The 19957-nt window shown below is 45.6% G+C and overlaps 1 protein-coding gene across 2 annotated transcripts in view; it reads left to right on the top strand.

Moving 5' to 3' along the window:
• The window catches only part of LOC126473350 (macrophage colony-stimulating factor 1 receptor-like), a 326467-nt gene that overhangs the window by 168505 nt on the left and 138005 nt on the right, over positions 1–19957 (top strand). For both annotated transcript variants that reach the window (XM_050100347.1, XM_050100348.1), the window contains exons 8-9: positions 5769–5857; positions 18569–18638. In XM_050100347.1, the coding sequence (XP_049956304.1) occupies positions 5769–5857; positions 18569–18638 (159 nt within the window). The remainder of the gene's footprint in view (positions 1–5768; positions 5858–18568; positions 18639–19957) is intronic.

Raw genomic sequence — 19957 nt, 5'->3', positions numbered from 1 at the left:
TGCGGCAAACTATTCCCATTTTGTTACCATTACCGTTTTCATTGAGATATTGGTAATAGTTATTACTGTTATTGTTTGGTACTTGAGCATTACTGCCCCCGTTCAATTTCGCTTCTTCATGCTACAGGTCGATAGAATCAAGCATTGACATGAAAAGTTCTAAGTCTGAATCTGGTATATGAAGCAGTTTTTTCTTTTATTGAGGCTGGTAATTTTGATTTTAAAAGCCGTATGACTTCTTGTTTGGGCATTAGTTCATCCAAATATTTCGTCTTATTTACACTCCTGGAAATTGAAATAAGAACACCGTGAATTCATTGTCCCAGGAAGGGGAAACTTTATTGACACATTCCTGGGGTCAGATACATCACATGATCACACTGACAGAACCACAGGCACATAGACACAGGCAACAGAGCATGCACAATGTCGGCACTAGTACAGTGTATATCCACCTTTCGCAGCAATGCAGGCTGCTATTCTACCATGGAGACGATCGTAGAGATGCTGGATGTAGTCCTGTGGAACGGGTTGCCATGCCATTTCCACCTGGCGCCTCAGTTGGACCAGCGTTCGTGCTGGACGTGCAGACCCCGTGAGACGATGCTTCATCCAGTCCCAAACATGCTCAATGGAGGACAGATCCGGAGATCTTGCTGGCCAGGGTAGTTGACTTACACCTTCTAGAGCACGTTGGGTGGCACGGGATACATGCGGACGTGCATTGTCCTGTTGGAACAGCAAGTTCCCTTGCCGGTCTAGGAATGGTAGAACGATGGGTTCGATGACGGTTTGGATGTACCGTGCACTATTCAGTGTCCCCTCGACGATCACCAGTGGTGTACGGCCAGTGTAGGAGATCGCTCCCCACACCATGATGCCGGGTGTTGGCCCTGTGTGCCTCGGTCGTATGCAGTCCTGATTGTGGCGCTCACCTGCACGGCGCCAAACACGCATACGACCATCATTGGCACCAAGGCAGAAGCGACTCTCATCGCTGAAGACGACACGTCTCCATTCGTCCCTCCATTCACGCCTGTCGCGACACCACTGGAGGCGGGCTGCACGATGTTGGGGCGTGAGCGGAAGACGGCCTAACGGTGTGCGGGACCGTAGCCCAGCTTCATGGAGACGGTTGCGAATGGTCCTCGCCGATACCCCAGGAGCAACAGTGTCCCTAATTTGCTGGGAAGTGGCGGTGCGGTCCCTTACGGCACTGCGTAGGATCCTACGGTCTTGGCGTGCATCCGTGCGTCGCTGCGGTCCGGTCCCAGGTCGACGGGCACGTGCACCTTCCGCCGACCACTGGCGACAACATCGATGTACTGTGGAGACCTCACACCCCACGTGTTGAGCAATTCGGCGGTACGTCCACCCGGCCTCCCGCATGCCCACTATACGCCCTCGCTCATAGTCCGTCAACTGCACATACGGTTCATGTCCACGCTGTCGCGGCATGCTACCAGTGTTAAAGACTGCGATGGAGCTCCGTATGCCACGGCAAACTGGCTGACACTGACGGCGGCGGTGCACAAATGCTGCGCAGCTAGCGCCATTCGACGGCCAACACCGCGGTTCCTGGTGTGTCCGCTGTGCCTTGCGTGTGATCATTGCTTGTACAGCCCTCTCGCAGTGTCCGGAGCAAGTATGGTGGGTCTGACACACCGGTGTCAATGTGTTCTTTTTTCCATTTCCAGGAGTGTATATACTTCTCAAAATATTTACACAGTGTACTTGCTTTTCTGTTGTACGTCTCGGGATTATACACCTTACGATTTAAACGTTCTTGTATTTTGGCTTACCAATACTTGTTTAGAAAAGCTTTCTCGAATTCCTCATCGGCATGGCAATAATTATTACTTCACTTGCCCATAAGGTTCCATCACCTTGAATACGTGTAGTGACAAACTGTATTTCCTGTTTATCAATCCATGATTTTGGTAGTATACCACGGGGTGCTATCAAGACGAAGCGTCGCGGGAAGCTATTCAAGGGGATATTTTCGCTTAGCAGCAATTCCCAAGCTCTTTCTGGAGAAGATAGTCACACAAGTTGCTTCTTTGGCTTGCCAAATTTAGGCTCACCCCACCCATTCACCTGACATGGCACACTCTGACTTCTTCATCTTTCCTCTAATGAAGAAACTGTTGCGTGGCAGGCACATGCATAGTAACGACGAGGGGATTTTCGAGGTGGAACCTTTCCTCAACAGGCAACATGTAAAATCATACAACCAAGGTCTCCGCCTAGTCGTCCGTCGTTGAGAAAACTGTGTCACATTGAAAGGTCAATACATGGAGAGGAACTGACACCGTCACCTAGCTTCATTGTCGCAGCTGATTTGGTCTACGTTCTAATTGAAACTTTACAGATACTCATTAGAGCTTATAACTGAGAAAATTGATTCAAATGGCTCTGAGCACTATGGGACTTAACTTCTGAGGCCATCAGTGCCCTAGAACTTAGAACTACTTAAATCTAACTAACCTAAGGACATCACACGCATCCATACCCGAGGCAGGATTCGAACCTGCGACCGTAGCGGTCGCACGGTGCCAGACTGTAGCGCCTAGAACCGCTCGGCCATTCCCGCCAGCTTTATAACTGAAATGAATATAAAAACGAATATTGAAATATAGATAAGATCATTTCTGTTAGTAACATCCCGACAGAGAGTGACGCTTCGATGTGCGCAGACATCAAATTATCTACGGATACTGATGACAGGAACCGAAAAGTTATGTACAGTTTTTTGACGGAACAATTTATACAGATCTAGCCTATTTTTCTGTAGCTCACAAACAGCAAGTAGGAGAAACGGAAAACTAACTAATTCAGGCATAAAATTGTGCACTTTATAAATGTTGCAAGGAGCTGCTTCGTCTAAGCGCCAGTCTGCATACCTAGTCGCCAGTCCCCACTAATTGAAAAGTGGGACTGTGAAAATAACAGTTACATTTTGTACTGTATGTATTCGGCACTGACGAAGCACATACTCGTTACAAAGTATTCGTTACTCGTCCCTTTCATAACTGAATGTCATTACTGACGTAACCGTGACTACATACCGATGAAGAATCACCATGCCGTTCTGACAAGTGCTGAAGATTGCAAGTGTTGCACTCGTTGTCATATCAAATAATACCGAAGTAAATTGCCAAGCCACTACATCACGTAGGCCTGTATAGCCCAATGGAGCCTTATGGCCGTCGGCGTCTGCGGTGACGAGGCATGGCGAAACACGGTCACCGGGCGGCAGTAACTGTGGTCCGGCCATTTGCCGTAGCCCTGCTACTAACCCCGTTTAAAGCTCTGCGTTATCCAAAAGTCGTCGATTTGCCGTACGGTGGAGAGTGTTTCGAGTGAAACGAAGGAATTAGAGGATTGCCAGCCGTTGTGGCCAAGCAGTTCTAGGCGTTTCAGTCCGGAACCACGCGGCTGCTATGGTCGCAGGCTCGAATCCTGCCTCGGGCATGGATGTGTATGGTGTCCTTAGGTTAGTTAGATTTAAGTAGTTCTAAGTCTAGGGGACTGATGACCTCAGATGTTAAGTCCCATAGTGCTTAGAGCCATTTGAACCAATTAGAGGATTACGATTACTGTCGACTCCGCCCGAGTCAGATCCGCATGCGGGCTCGAAGAAAAGGCCAGTAACAAAATTTAATTGGTACTTCGGTTTCCGAGTGCATTCCTACAAACAAGAAAGTGGAATCAGAGTTTTCATCTGAAAATTATCTGTCTTTATGCAAGCATCGAAAGCTAACGCGTATAAAACACTGATCATAGTTATATGACTGATCCTGTGATGAACATGACAAGGCAACGTCTAGAGAGATGATGGGCATCGGTGTACATGTTGGGGCGTAGAGGGATGAGAAGCACTGTGGATGGGCCGCTATCAAGGCCTTGCGCGGTGTCGGTCTATGCAGCGTTCGCGCCGCCTCGTTCAGTGTTTCCGTTTCAGCGCTCAGGCACTGCATAGTGCTGGTGTTTCTACACTGACCAGCCAGAACATTATGACCACCTACGTAATAGCCGGTGTGTCCACCTTTGACACGGATAACAATGGCGACGCATCGTGGCTTGGAAACAATGGGGCCTTGTTAGGTCGCTGGAGAGAGTGGGCACCACATGTGCTTACACAAGACACCAATTCCTGTAAATTCCGGGGAGAGGAACGATGACTGTGACGCCACGTTCAGTCACATCCCAGATGTGTTCGATCGGGTTCAGATCTGACGAGTTGGGAGGCCAGCACATCAACTGGAACTCGCCACTGTGTTTCTCGAACCACTCCATCACGCTCCTGGCCTCGTGACCATTATCTTGTTTAAAAATGCCACTGCCTTAGGGAAACATGATCGTCATGAAGGGGTGTACGTGGTCTGCAGCCAGTGTACCGTACTCCTTGGCCGTCAAGGTGACTTGCGCGAGCTCCACTGGACCCATGGATGCCCACATGAATGGTCCCAAGAACATAATGGAGTCACCGACAGTTTTTTCCTTCCCGCAGTACAGGTGTCAAGGAGCTGTTCCCCTGGAAGACAACGGATTGCGCCTTCCCATAGGCATGATGAAGAAGATATCGGTTTTCATTAACCATGTAATGCTCTGCCAATGCACCAACGTCCAGTGACGATGGTCTCGTGTCCATTTCAGTCGTAGTTCCCGATGTCATGGTGTTAACATTGACACATGCATGGGTCGTCGGCTGTGGACGCCCATTTTTAGGACTGTTAGATGGACTGTGTGTCCAGACATCGCACAAACCTTATAAGAAGCTGCAAGTATCTTGATAAGAAGAGTTTCTTCGTCGGGATCTGGTGTCATGACCGCGACGCTTCTAATATACAAATACTAAAAAACCAACAGGTGTCAGATCAGGGTACCCAGGGGAAGCTGCTATCGCCTGGACGTGTTTATGTCGGTAATAGGTCGGTGGTCATCATGTTCTGGCAGACCAGTGTATACATCCCCATCCAAAGCCACACTTGTTCTCTGCCCAGCATTTAAGTCTTATGTTAGTTCTTCCGCAGCTCGCTGCCCGTCCTATTTTACCAGTGTGCCCAGCCTACGGCGTCCTACATCTGTTATGAGGAATGGCCGCCCAACCTCATGACGTCTGAATGTGTTGGAGACACTCACCACAGCATTCCTCGAACACCCGAGAAGTGGTGCTGTTTCCGAAATGTTCGTACTGAGCCTCCAGGCCATCACAGTCTGCCCTCGGTCAAACTTAGATCGCGCGGCTTCTCCATTCTACACACAGACAGCACGCTTACTGATACTACATGCACCATGCATGTGTCTGACTAGCAGTCATTACTTGCCAGGTGACGCTGCTATCGCCTGGACGTGTTTATCTCGATAATATGTAGGTGGTCATCATGTTCTGGCTGACCAGTGTATACATCCCTATCCAAAGCCACACCTCCCAGGCGTTGGATCGGAAGGGGAGGTCCAATTGCATGGTCACCTTGCTCCCTGATCTGACACCTGTTGATTTTTTTGTGTTTGTATATCAGAAGCGTCGTGGTCATCACACCAGAGCCCAGCGAAGAAACTCTTCTTACCAAGTATTTGCAGCATCTGATTTGTGCGATGCCTGGTGCACTTGGCAGAATGCCCCCGAGTTCTCTACGACAATTTCATGGCTGTATCGAATTTTGCGATCGCCTTTCTGATCACCTTCAGTAATGCACAACGTTGTTGATTATACAGTACATTGTATTTGTTGAACTTAAGGTATCATTTGTTCATTCTTGCAGGCGACAGCGGCACGACCACTCCAGAAGTCACTCCTTTCATGACTGGCGGCTACCCAGCCCTAAATGCACCATTTCCTGACGACAGTCCGGTGAGTATCAATACAGGTTACACGAAGTGTAATGCAACTACTTGTTACTATGCGTCGTTGTCTCGCACATCGCAATGCAAAATGTAGCTTTCGACTGCAAAATTTGCATAAATGTACACTCCAAGGGAATAAGTGGTTTCACTTACGCCCTTTATGCTACCTCCGTGTCGATTCGGAGCGGCAGTATGTCTGAAATGTTTTCCTCAGCCACCCATATGAAAACAGAAAAACCGCTTGATTTTAACGCTGGGTCGTGGTTCTGAGCTCCATCGTGTGTGTGTGTGTGTGTGATAGAGAGAGAGAGAGAGAAAGAGAGAGAGAGAGAGAGAGAGAACGAGAAAGAGAGAGAGAGGATATTCCCATCGTGTGACACATCCTTCTTGGCGTTGAACAGAATTGTGGTGCCAATGTAACATCATTAACCAGACTTACACTTCACATGATCTTCTGAACTCTGGCCTTCATTTGGCATGTTTGGAGCGTCGTCGAGCCCCAGGGTGACGTAGCAGGGTACCACGCTTTTGTACTATTACAGAGGGAGGTTGTAGGCACCTTTGAATCAAATTTCAAACTTCTGCGTCGCAATGGGGAAAGTGGCGGGGTTTTAAAAAAGTGACCCTCAATTTTTTTGTGCAACGTACATACATAAGAATGAAAAAATTGGTAGAAGCAGACCTAGGGGAAGATCAATTTTGGTTCAGGAAAAACGAAGGAATATTTGGGTAATACGTATCTTACGGCTTATCTTAGAAGATTGGTTAAACAAAGGCATTTGTAGATTTCTAGAAACCTTTTGACAATGTTCACTGGAATGTTAAGGAAGCAGATATAAATCCAGGGAGCGAGTGGTTATTTATAACTTGTACAAAAATGTGACTGCAGCTACAGTAATCGAAAGACGTGAAAGAGAAGGGAAGCACTGGTTGGAAAGAGTGAGACGGGGCTGTAGCCTATCACCTATGTTGTTAAGCCTGTGGAGTCAGCTAGCATTGAAGGAAATCAAGAAGAAATTTCGAGAGAGAATTCAAATTCAGGGTAAAGAAATAAAAACTTTGAGGTTTGCCGATGACATTTTAGTGCTCTCTGATACGCCAAAGGCCTTGGAAGAGCAGCTGAATGGAATGGGTAGTGTATCGAGTAAGAGGTTAGAAGATGAACATCAACAAATGTTGGTTGGTTGATTTGCGGGGAGGGGACCAAACAGTGAGGTCATCGGTCCCATCGGATTAGGGAAGGATGGGGAAGGAGATCGGCCGTGCCCTTTCAAAGGAACCATCCCGGCATTTGCCAGAAGCGATTTAGGGAAATCACAGAAAACCTAAATCAGGATGGCCGGACGAGGGTTTGAACCGTCGTCCTCCCGAATGCGAGTCCAGTGTGCTAACCACTGCTCCACCTCGCTCAGTATCAACAAATGTAAAGCAAGGGTAGCGAAATTTTATTCGAATTAAACCTGGTTATGCTGAGGGAATTAGGTTACCAAATGAGACAGTAAAAGTAGTAACTAAGTTTTGGTATTTGAGCAGCATTATAACTGCTATGGCCGTAGCAGAGAGGATATAAAATGGAAACTGACTATGGAATGAAAATCTCTTCTCAGAAACAGGACTTCGTTTACACCTAGTATAACTTATGTCTTAGGAAGTCTTTTTTGAAGGTGTGTATGCAGATTATAGCCTTGTCCGGAACTGAAACGTGAATGATAACAAGGTTGCCACAAGTTTCCCCTAGTGAAATTCCCTGATATTTCCCTGATTTCCAGACAAGTTTTAGCATTTTTCCCTGACAAAATTTTGAGATCTCAAGGGTAAATTAAGACGTAAGTTGAGAATCTGTCTTTACAGATACGGTACCAGAAACAATAGTGCAAATGGGGAAATATTTAAAAAAGCTAGCAATCAGACGGGGTTCCCTGTGTGAGCAAACATTTTAAGTACTAACATCAACATCTTCTGTAATGAACTGTTTTTAGATGGAGAAAGGAAGCCAAGTGATATATGTGTTTCATTAAGACCACTGATGTTATTTTGTTTCAATAAAACGAAACACATTTTGCGATAAAAATACGCATTTCCTTGGAGTCGCAATACAGATTTAAAATACCTTGACTAATTTCAGAGGCCGGCCGCAGTGGCCACGCGGTTCTAGGCGCTTCAGTCTGGATCCGCGCGACCGATACGGTCGCAGGTTCGAATCCTGCCTCGGGCATGGATGTGTGTGATGTCCTTAGGTTAGTTACGTTTAATTAGTTCTAAGTTCTAGGGGACTGATGACCTCAGATGTTAAGTCCCATAGTGCTCAGAGCCATTTTGAACTGATTTCAGAAATAACCTCAGAAAAAAGTAGGCCTCTTGAAAGAAGTTTATAAGATGCAAAAGAATTGTGTAAACCAACACTGCAGGTGACCGCCAATAAAATGTTGGTTTACTTTGTTCATTATTGTCGGTTATTACCCACTGTCCTATATCTACTATTTTACAGGTATTGTGTGATTTTTCTTTCAAGAAATATATCAGTACACAGCGTACAAACTGCCAGAAATTGACACAGTTTTCTTCTTCTTATTTTCTACAATTTCTAACTTATAAACTACTTTTGAAGTGCCAAAATGTACAAGAAGAAATAAAATGTCTGTAAAACACCACGCTGCCAAACGTATTTGCGGTGAGACGGTCGCAATTACTGAAATCCATCGCCCATGGCCTCTGGTCTGCTGAGGACCACCGCAGTCGTGGGTCTGTGGATAAACCATGAAAATGTGCTGCATTACGCCACACACAAACAGACCGGCCTGTGGGCAGGACAGTGAGACTATATCCAAAGGTCAGGGCCTGCAAATTAATGGGAGCCGAATGGCTATAGATAGGCAGGCCCGATCCATTACAGGTACCCGCAGAAACAGCCTGCAGTTTTGGCCCGTCTCGGAAATCCACTCGTGTGGCCAGCTATTCACGAGCCGCAGACAGCTAGTTGATGAAATGAGACCACGGTGATCAAGCCATGCAACAGATAACTTGTACGCCGGCCGGAGTGGCAGAGCGGTTCTAGGCGCTGCAGTCTGCCGCTGCCCGACCGCTTCGGTCGCAGGTTCGAATCCTGCCTCGGGCATGGATGTGTGTGATGTCTTAGGTTAGTTAGGTTTAAGTAGTTATACGTTCTAGGGGACTGATGACCTCAGAAGTTAAGTCCCATAGTGCTCAGAGCCATTTTTTGAAGATAACTTGTACAAATTCTCTGAGAATCAATAATAACGAGGACAGGTAGCAACTCACCATAAAGATGATTGCTGAGCCGCAGACAGGCACGTAGAAAAAACAATCACACTCTCACAGCTAAATTTTCAGCCATAGCATTTGTAAAAAAAAAAAAAAAACGAGGCACACACACATCACACAATCACTCAGACACAACACAATCTCACATGACCTCTGTCTTCGGCCATTGCATCTAAAGTCTCTGAGAATCAGATACAAAGAAACCACTCCTCTTGCCTCCCTGGCTCTCCTCGGCAGCTGCTAGGTTAGCGGCAAGAATTGGTGGCAGCACTGACTGCAAGCTGAGGGGAGTCGTAGGAAGGGGAGAAGCGGTAAGAACGAGGGAATAAGGAAGCGGCGCGCGTACTCGGCTGCACCCAGCCACCGACGATGCATGACACCTCAGTAAACAAACCATTTCATCTACTGGGTCCGCCCCCGGTAGCTGAGTGGTCAGCGCGACAGACTGTCAATCCAAAGGGCCCGGGTTCGATTCCCGGCTGGGTCGGAGATTTTCTCCGCTCAGGGACTGGGTGTTGTGTTGTCCTAATCATCATCATCATTTCATCCCCATCGACATGCAAGTAGCCTAACAAGGGGAGGCCGCCAATTGTGAAATTCAGATTCGATTCATACTGCGCATAATAAATGCTCATGGCCAGAGGTGTAATGTGGCAAAGCACCAAGATGCACTTCTCAGCCGTTGTCGAGAAAATCGACAGTTAAAATAAACCGTTGCGGTGAAATACTCTCTACGATTGATAAATCTCTACAGCGTAGTGGCGCAGCGGTTAGCGCTCGGGTTCGTAATCCGAAGGTCACCGGATCGAATCTCCCGCCATGCAACCTTTTTCTTTTTTTTTTTTTTTTTTTTTTTTTGGTATTTGTTTTCTGTAATTCAAATGTGTGTACACACACACACACACACACACACACACACACACACATATATATATATATATATATATATATATATATATATATATATATATATATCCCGGCAATCAGTTGCAACAATTATGCATATAATAAGTTGTTGAAAGACGTTTGTCGTGGGAAAACTGGCGACTTCGAACATCATTATGTTTCCCGCAAACAAAGTTGTATTTCACAAATGTTATTAATTGTCTTCATAATGTTAACCACGTATAGTTAACGGAAGACGTAGAAACGATATTCCGAAACGAATACGTATAGCGTAAGTCAAACGTTCGAATTAGAATAGAAACCCCACGAACACAAATTTGCTGTGTCAGGTATGAAATATAAACTCCGTTACTCGCTCGTTACACTTGAAGGACAGATGTTGAATGGGCCGAAACGAGCCGCCGCATAACAGCGTAGTTGCCTGCTAACTTCGAAAGCAGGTAGATGCGGTCCCTAGCGCAACTTATAACATCGTCGAAAATCAGTGCGGACGTGAGAGCTTTGGTACACCCTGTTAAACAAACGGAAAAATGGAGGCGGTACAATTGGAGAGCGATCTGCCTTCACCAACATGCATAAGCAATTCATTAATAGTATATATATATATATATATATATATATATATATATATATATATATATATATATATATATATACAAAAAACTAATAATTAAAAATAATATTGCATGGCGCGAGATTCGATCTGGCGACCTTCGGATTACGAACCCGAGCGCTTACCGCTGCGCACGACGCTGTAGAAATTTATTAATCGTAGAGAGTATTTCACCGCAACGGTCGATTTTCTCGACAACGGCTGAGAAGTGCATCTTGGTGCTTTGCCACATTACACCTCTGGCCATGAGCCTTTATTATGCGCAGTATGAATCGAATCTGAATTTCACAATTGGCGGCCTCCCCTTGTAAGTGGCGTCAAATCGAGAGACTTGCACCAGGCGAGCGGCCTACCCGACGGGAGGCCCTCGTCACACGCCATTATTATTATTATTATTCATCTACTGAGACAAAAACGAGATTTTTCCAGTGTTTCATTCAATTTTCCCTGATGTGTATGAAATTCCCTGATTTCCCTGATTTCTAGAACCTGTGGCAACCTTGCATAAGCATTTCGGACGACAAGACAATAACGCCTTTTGAAGTGTGGTACTACAGAGTGCTGAATATTAAATGGGTATATCGAGTAACTAATGAGGTGATAATCGGATTGAGGAAAAAGAAATTCGTGGCACAACTTGACTAAAAGAAGGGATCAGGATATCCTGAGGCGTCGAGGAATCGTCAGTTTTTCACTGGACTCGCATTCGGGAGGGCGACGGTTCAATCCCGCGTCCGGCCATCCTGATTTAGGTTTTCCGTGATTTCCCTAAATCGCTCCAGGCAAATGCCGAGATAGTTCCTTTGAAAGGGCACGGCCGAATTCCTTCCCCGTCCTTCCCTAATTTGATGAGACCGATGACCTCGCTGTCTGGTCTCCTTCCCCAAACGACCAAACCCAATCGTCAGCTTGGCAGTGAATGGAAATGTGGGGGTAGAAGCTGCAGAGGGAGACCGAGGAACGCATTAAGCAGTCTCAAAAGGATGTAGGCTGCAGTAGTTACTCGGAGATGAAGACGCTTACACAGAATACAGTAGCATAGAGAGCAGCATCAATCAGTCTTCGGGCTGAAGACCTCAACAACAATGAAAGCATCATCTTTCTACAGACTTAAAGAGGCCACAAATACTGGAAGTTCGTTCCAAATTTTATAGTCTCTACGCATTAGTTAAGGCTATATGAAGATGATGTAAATGCTTCAGTTTAACCATTTTATGTTTTTTCACATATTCCCGATGTACTGTGCGTGGGAACAGCGACCAATACAATCAGAAAAAAATATTTATATAATTCTGTAATTGCACTGTTTACTTTGCCTACTGGCTACTGTTTTTGGTACCAAGTATCTACATCAAGCCATCCCCTGGCGCGTAATCGCCAAGCTCGCTTGCCAAGTGGGTGTGTCATATACTTTTTGTGTTAAACTGGGACTTTAGTCGTAACGTGTGTCTAATATAAGTGTCTGATACCGCGACTTTAGCCTCGAAACTGGTTATGGCTCAACTGGCTCTGAGCACTATGGGACTAAACTGCTGAGGTCATCAGTCCCCTAGAACTTAGAACTACCTAAACCTAACTAACCTAAGGACGTCACACACATCCATGCCCGAGGCAGGATTCGAACCTGCGACCGTAGCGGTCTCGCGGTTCCAGACTGTAGCGCCTAGAACCGCTCGGCCACACCAGTCGGCGAAGCTGGTTATGAAACAATGATGAAATAAAGAAGTCAACTGTAGATATGGAAGATTTATTTTCTTGAATAAATACTACGTGAAAATTAATATTGCCTACTCACAAATGTCTCAATAACTGTACTCAGTCTCTTTAGACGTTCTGCTCCCTGTTATCACACAAACCTGCAGTATTGTTGAGCTATCTTTACACCTCAGCACATTAATGAAGAATCACTGAACGTAATCCAGTTACATAGCCAAATTACTGTTAAAGTTCTTATTTATATCGGTGTGCGAATGTCAGAATTAATTCTGAAAATACTATAGTGATCAGTCAGAGCATTATGACCTACTGTCGATATCATTCCCCTCACGCAATAGCAGCGTCAGCTGGTGAGAAACGACTGCTAGTCAGACACACGCACGGTGTATGCAGTAAGAGTCGGCGTGCTGTCCGTTTGTAGGATGGGGAAGGCGTGCGATATGTCTGAATGTGACCGAGGCCAGATTGTGATGGCACCAAGGCTCGGCACGAGCTTTTCGGAGACTGCACGACTTGTCGGGTGTTCGAGTAGTGCTATGGTGAGCGTCTTCAACAGGTTGCGAAACCAAGGTGAAACCAAGTCCTGACGTATTAGGGTTGGACGGCCACCCCTCATTACAGATGTCGGACGTCGTAGGTTGAGCAGACTGTTAAAACAGGACAGGCGGCGAACTAACATCAGACTTTAATGCTGGGCAGAGTGCAATTGTGTCTGAACACACAGTGCACCGAAAATTCCTCACGATGGACCTCTGCAGCCGATGACGCATGCATGTGTCAATGTTAACACCACGACATCGGCAACTACGACTGAAATAGACCCGTGACCACCGGCACTGGTCGTTGCGCAGTGGCAGAGCCTTACATGGTCTGATGAAACCCGATACCTTCTTCATCATGCCGATGCGAGACTCGAATCCGTCGTCTTCCAGGGAACAGTTTCTTGACACCTGTACTGCGGGACGGAGACAAGCTGGTGGCGGCTCCGTTATGCCCTGCGGAACATTCACGTGGGCATCCATACGTCCAGTGGAGCTCGCACAATGCACCATGACAACCAAGTAGTATCGTACCCTGGCTGCAGACCATGTACACCCCTTCATGATGATCATATTTTCTCGACAGGAGTAACATTTTTCAGCAAGATAATACGCCACGTCACAAGGCTAGGAGTGTGATGAATTGGTTTCAGGAAGACAGTGACGATTTCCAGTTGATCTGCTGCCTCTCCAGTTCGCCGCACAGTCCATGACTGCAGCGCCTTAGACCGCTCGGCTAATGCCGCGCGGCTTTGAAGGACAGTAACAGGTGCAAACATGTAATTCTTTTGTATCGGTTGTGAATAAATAGTTGACACTATTCAAATTCCAACCCTCGTACATTAACTGTTTCTGCAGCATATTGTTCAACTGACAGAGTTATGGTTTTCGTGAATTTGTTTTATAGAACCAATAACAGTTACTGCAGTGGCACTTACCTTAGATTGAGAGCATCACAAATGTTATGGGGAAGGCAAAACAAAAACTTCGTTTTATTGGGAGAACACATACAAGGTGCTACACATCTACTAAGTAGAGTGACTATACTACGCTTGTCAGTCCTCTTCTTGGAGTATTACTGATCGGTTTAGGATTCTTACCAGACAGGACTGACGGAGGATATAGTAAAAGTTGAACAAAGGGCATCTCATTTTGTACTATCGCAAAGTATTGGAGAGAGTGCCTCGTGCATGACAAGCGAGTTGGGTTGGGAATCGTTAAAACAAAGGCTTTTTTTCGCTGCAGCGAGATCTTTTCAGGAAATTTTAATCACTAACTTTCTTCTCCGAATTCAGAAATATTTTGTTTACTCCCACGTACATAGGAAGAAACGACCATCGTGAAAAAATAAGAGAAATCAAAGTCCGCAAGAAAAAATTTAGATATTCATTTTCTCCCATGTGTTGTACGAGATAGAACGATTAAGAAACAGTCTGAAAGTAGTTCTACAGTGTGTGTGTGTGGTTTGAGGTTTTCGGGCGCTAAATAGTTCTACAAATCCTCTGCCAAGCACTTAAAGACCGGAACATTCATGTAGATGTACATGTAATAAGAATATCTCAGGCGCACCGTTTTAAAGCCGCTGATATTCAGAGAGGATGATCAAAGTGCCGTGTGACGAATACTGTTTTAGAGATGTTGCTGAACTCCTGTGGAATTACTTTTGTGGGGGAAGATGAAGCGTTTGGTGTACGAGATGCCGATAGACACCCTAGGCGAACTGGTTGGCCGTTTAATTGGACTTAAAGCACCTGCTTGTTTTGAGTGCGTTAGACAATCATTAACACACAGATGCCAGTTGCGCATTAATGTAAACGGACAATACTCTAAATGTTCATCAGTCGGCAGTTTGAACATCAGCAGCATCAAAACTCCCAGCGCTGAAACTGAACATCTGTGACATTTTTGTCACGTCACAAAAAAAAAGACTATTCCTTTTTATCTCTTCTAAACACTGACGGAAAAAGTCGTAACACTAAAGAGTTATGCGAGGTAAACGACCATTGTTTCGACATCTGAAAGATGACGTCTACTCAAACTTCGCGCCAGTAGCTTAAGTGTGGCGCTGGTACCGCAACTATGAGGATGCAAATTAGGTTTTCTTTAAACACGCGCTGTAATGGTCGCGAGCGTTAATACTCGTACCTTCGAGATTGGACTTAGTGAGTCGATGTTGATCAAGAATGCCTTTAATGTTGGAAAAAATTCCGAAAAAAGTAAGAGACGTCTTACAATTACGAGCAACTTAAATTCAAAGACCACATAGATAATATTGTGGGGAAGGCGAAACAAAGACTGCGGCCGCGCGGGATTAGCCGAGCGGTCTCAGGCGCTGCAGTCATGGACTGTGCGGAAGTCCCATAAGATTTCACACACATTTGTACATTTTTTGAACGACGAAGACGCCAGTTTCAACAGCTCACTGAGTTTGAACGAGGTTGTGTAATGGGCTACGGGAAGCTGGATATTCCGTCCGTGATATTGCAGAAACTCATTCATTTCCGTGTCCGGTCAGCATTTCCAGAAGGTAGCAACTCCGATAGCCTTGTTGTTTGCCTCGATCAGGTCCTGTGTTGTGCAGGGTCGTTCAAGTTGAAGACAAATTAGCACGTGGGCCGGGTCTTGTATTGCTCCGCACTCGCAGGATGTATCTCCATCAGCTGAAAGAATGCCCCATTTTCGCATGTTGGTCTTGCAAAGAGGAACGCCCACCCTCAGACGATTGAGCGATCTCCAAAAGGGGATGAGTTAGCTTGCTTTTCCACCTGGTGATACGGTTAGATTCTGGTGTTCCCTCTAGTGGTTGAGTCCTGGCGATGAAGCTCTTTCTCGACTTCAGTCGACGGACCTTAGTCATGCAGTGGATGTCGGGGATCATAAGTATGCTTAGCCCTCTCTACATCAGCTGCAACAGCCCTTCTAATATTGGGGGGAGATATTCTAACAATCGGGTAGATTTTATCGACTGGAGTTGGCTTCATACATTCCGACGAGATTCGGACGGTCTCATTGATTGCAATATCAACCTGTTTGGTGTGAGTAGATGCTCTCCACACAGGTGAAGCATACTCTGTAAGCATACTCTGTAGCGGACACACACAAAGCAAGAGCCGTAATTCTCAGGACGGGAGGACTTGCACCCCAGGCGGTGGATGTGAGCTTCCTCAAGATGTTATTCCGTGATCTAACTTTCAGCCTGGTGTTATGGCAATGTTTTTTGAAGGACATAGTTCAGTCAAGGGTAACACCCAGATATACTGTACATGATTGCTAGCTGCGGTGGTCACGGGAAGGTATGGTCGCAAGAAGACAGGGCTGCGGACTCCCAAGTGGCACTACCGAGAGGGAAGGCCGTCTTTTTTGGCGTATGGCTGTGGTGCATTGTATTGCGTCTGCAGCACCAATTCAAGCAGCGGTTGGCACCGCAGTAACACAACAAATTGTTATAAATCGGTTACTTCAAGGACAGCTCCGATCCAGACAGTCTGTAGTAGATGTTCCGCTGACTTCCAAACCATCACCGTTTGCGACTTTAGTAGTGTCAAGCGAGAACTCATTGGATGGTATGGTGGAGGTCTGTTGTGTTGTCTGGATGAAAATTGGTTCTGCCTCGGTGCCAGTGATATCTGTGTGTTGGTTATAAGGAGGCCAGGTGAGCGCCCGCAACCAACCTGTCTGCGGCCTGGATACGCTGGATCTACACCTCGAGTTATGGTCTGTGGTGCGATTTCGCGGGTAGGCGCGCCCGCCTCGGATCGAATCCACCCGGCGAATTAACGTCGACGGCCGCCGGCCTGGACGTGGTTTTTAGGCGGTTTTCCACATCCTACTAGGTGAATACCGGGCTGGTCCCCACGCCCCGCCTCAGTTCCACGACTCACAGGCACTTGAAACACATTCACACTATTTCACGATTTATACTAGACGCAGACAGCTGGGGTACACTAATTCCGGCCCGGGGGGTATGGGGTGGCGGCAGGAAGGGCATCCGGCCACCCCTTAAAGTTAACCATGCCAAATCCGTGCTTAACCCTGCCGACCCTGCGCGCACTGCGGGATAAAGGAAAAAAAATAATCAAGTGAGTTTCCCAACAGATTAACGTTCGCCCACATGCCGCTGTTGTAATCCAACATGCTCAACAGAAATGTTGCCTTGCCCTACTCGATCACCAGATCTGTCTCCAATGGAGCATGTATGGGACATCATCGGACAACAACTCCATTGTCATCCACAACCAGCATTTACTCTCCCTGCATTGATCGACTAAATGCAATAGGCGTGTAACTCCATCCCACACTGACATTGGGCACGTGTATGACACAATGCATATACAGGGTGATTCAAAAAGAATACCACAACTTTAAAAATGTGTATTTAATGAAAGAAACATAATATAACCTTCTGTTATACATCATTACAAAGAGTATTTAAAAAGGTTTTTTTTCACTCAAAAACAAGTTCAGAGATGTTCAATATGGCCCCCTCCAGACACTCGAGCAATATCAACCCGATACTCCAACTCGTTCCACACTCTCTGTAGCATATCAGGTGTAACAGTTTGGATAGCGGCTGTTATTTCTCGTTTCAAATCATCAATGGTGGCTGGGAGAGGTGGCCGAAACACCATATCCTTAACATACCCCCATAAGAAAAAATCGCAGGGTGTAAGATCAGGGCTTCTTGGAGGCCAGTGATGAAGTGCTCTGTCACGGGCTGCGTGGCGGCCGATCCATCGCCTCGGGTAGTTGACGTTCAGGTTTCATAACTAACCTTTTTCGTAGGACTCTCCATACAGTTGATTGTGGAATTTGCAGCTCTCTGCTAGCTCTGCGAGTCGATTTTCCTGGGCTGCGAACAAATGCTTGCTGGATGCGTGCTACATTTTCATCACTCGTTCTCGGCCGTCCACAACCTTTCCCTTTGCACAAACACCCATTCTCTGTAAACTGTTTATACCAACGTTTAATACACCACCTATCAGGAGGTTTAACCCCATACTTCGTTCGAAATGCACGCTGAACAACTGTCGTCGATTCACTTCTGCCGTACTCAATAACACAAAAAGCTTTCTGTTGAGCGGTCGCCATCTTAGCATCAACTGACGTTGACGCCTAGTCAACAGCGCCTCAAGCGAACAAATGTACAACTAAATGAAACTTTATAGCTCCCTTAATTCGCCGACAGATAGTGCTTAGCTCTGCCTTCTGTCGTTGCAGAGTTTTAAATTCCTAAAGTTGTGGTATTCTTTTTGAATCACCCTGTACATTTGCATTCAACATTCTGGCAGTACCATCATTTCACATTTGCAGTCACTTTTCTTGCGCTTATATTAACCTGTGTATGATCCTCCAACGTTAATCGCTTAAATGTGTTGTCTAGATAAATGGATTCCCGTGATTGATTATTTCCTGCTGTTGTGCTTTTTCTCCCGTCATACGTTTGTGTGTGTGTGTGTGTGTGTGTGTGTGTGTATATGAAAGAGAGAGAGAGAGAGAGATAGAGAGAGAGAGAGAGAGAGAGAGAGAGGTATGACAAGTGGCGTGTTAGTTGTCAATTTGTGCATTTCCTTTACGTTTACTGGTTCAAGTATGTTTGTGTTGATGGCTGTATGAGAAAAAAGTTTCAACTGTTCTGTCAGGAGACACCTGTCCTCTGTCGCAGGAGCTGCCGCCATCACTTTCTGCGAGAAGAGCTACTGCCGAATCGCTGCACACGACACAGCTTATCAGACGTGAGTACCGGACATAAACTTTTTCTTCCTAATTTACTTTTCAAAGTTGTAAACCTTCTTGCTTTCCACGCTTGCTAAGCAAAATTTATAACATGTGAAATGGCGGCAAAAACCTTGTAAATTGTTGATAAAATACCTGGTGTCTCAGATGATTACTAATGTTTTAAGGCTGTGTGGCATTTCTTACATTAACTTGCAATTATAAATAACACATCAAATGAAAAGGCAACGGAAACAGTATTTCTTACAGATGTTGGATGTGAGCGCCATTCACCTCATGGTGCTCAGCCAGTTGATAGGCGAGTTCTTCGCAAACTTTAATCAGTGTGTCTGGAGTAATTGTTGCAACAATTGCTAAATCCTGATTCTTCAGTAGGGTAGGTCGGCTGGTAGCGTAGGCACATACGCATGTTCCTTTATGAACCCCTTAAGGTAAAACTCACATGGCGACAGATCGGTTGAACGTTGGGGTCATGCAAAACAAGCTCTGTCATCTGGTCCCTTGCGGGCAGTCCAGCGGTCGGGAACGACGTCGTCTAACCAACCACATACTGAGTTATGCCAGTGAGGCGGCGCGCCATCTTACTGCTAAGTATTGTTCTGTGGTTCACCTTCCTCCCGTTGAGGAAAGAGCCATAGTTCTAGCACGTCAAGATAAACAATACCAGTAACCGTTGCTTCGTCGGAAAAGAAAAGCCCATAAGCTTTCCGTCAAGATTTGGAACAAAACACATTCAATTTAAGAGGGGTAGGGCGTTAAAAATTAAAAAAAAATTGATTTTTCAAAAATATGCCTATTTTGTAGCGCACATCTTCCTGAATAGTTTATTGTATAAAACATATATATTTGAGAGATTATAAGGCACGTTATTTAGGCTTAAGTGTACCAAGATGCAGCGCCACACCTCTTTGCACAGCATTCTTCTGTCATACGTATTTCGCTCTGTAGAATTCGAATGTTTACATTTGCGCCAGAGACTGTCACATGTGAAACCAAAGACCTTGTAAAAAATAACTAGACTCACTGATGGCTCTGCAGTCGCGGGATAATTTGAACCTTCGGCTGGACGCCATTATAGTGGTTGTAGTCTGATGTGTTGTGTAGTATTGTTGTTTATGAAGATCCTGATTCAACGTTGTATATTTGTTGGGGCGTACTTACAGTATTTGTTACTCGTAATTCTACTGTCTGTACATCCCAATCAAAAGAAGTACAATGGTGAAGAGTTACGCAGCGATTAATTGTACAAATAAATTCGAGAAAGGAACGAATAATACATTTCATATGTATGTGAATATTTTAAGTTGTTTCGTATGTC

This window comes from Schistocerca serialis, chromosome 4 (genome assembly GCF_023864345.2).
Source record: "Schistocerca serialis cubense isolate TAMUIC-IGC-003099 chromosome 4, iqSchSeri2.2, whole genome shotgun sequence".
NCBI classification, from domain to species: domain Eukaryota; kingdom Metazoa; phylum Arthropoda; class Insecta; order Orthoptera; family Acrididae; genus Schistocerca; species Schistocerca serialis.
Note: the sequence above shows the minus strand (reverse complement) of the source record. Positions and strands in the feature narration are given on the sequence as shown.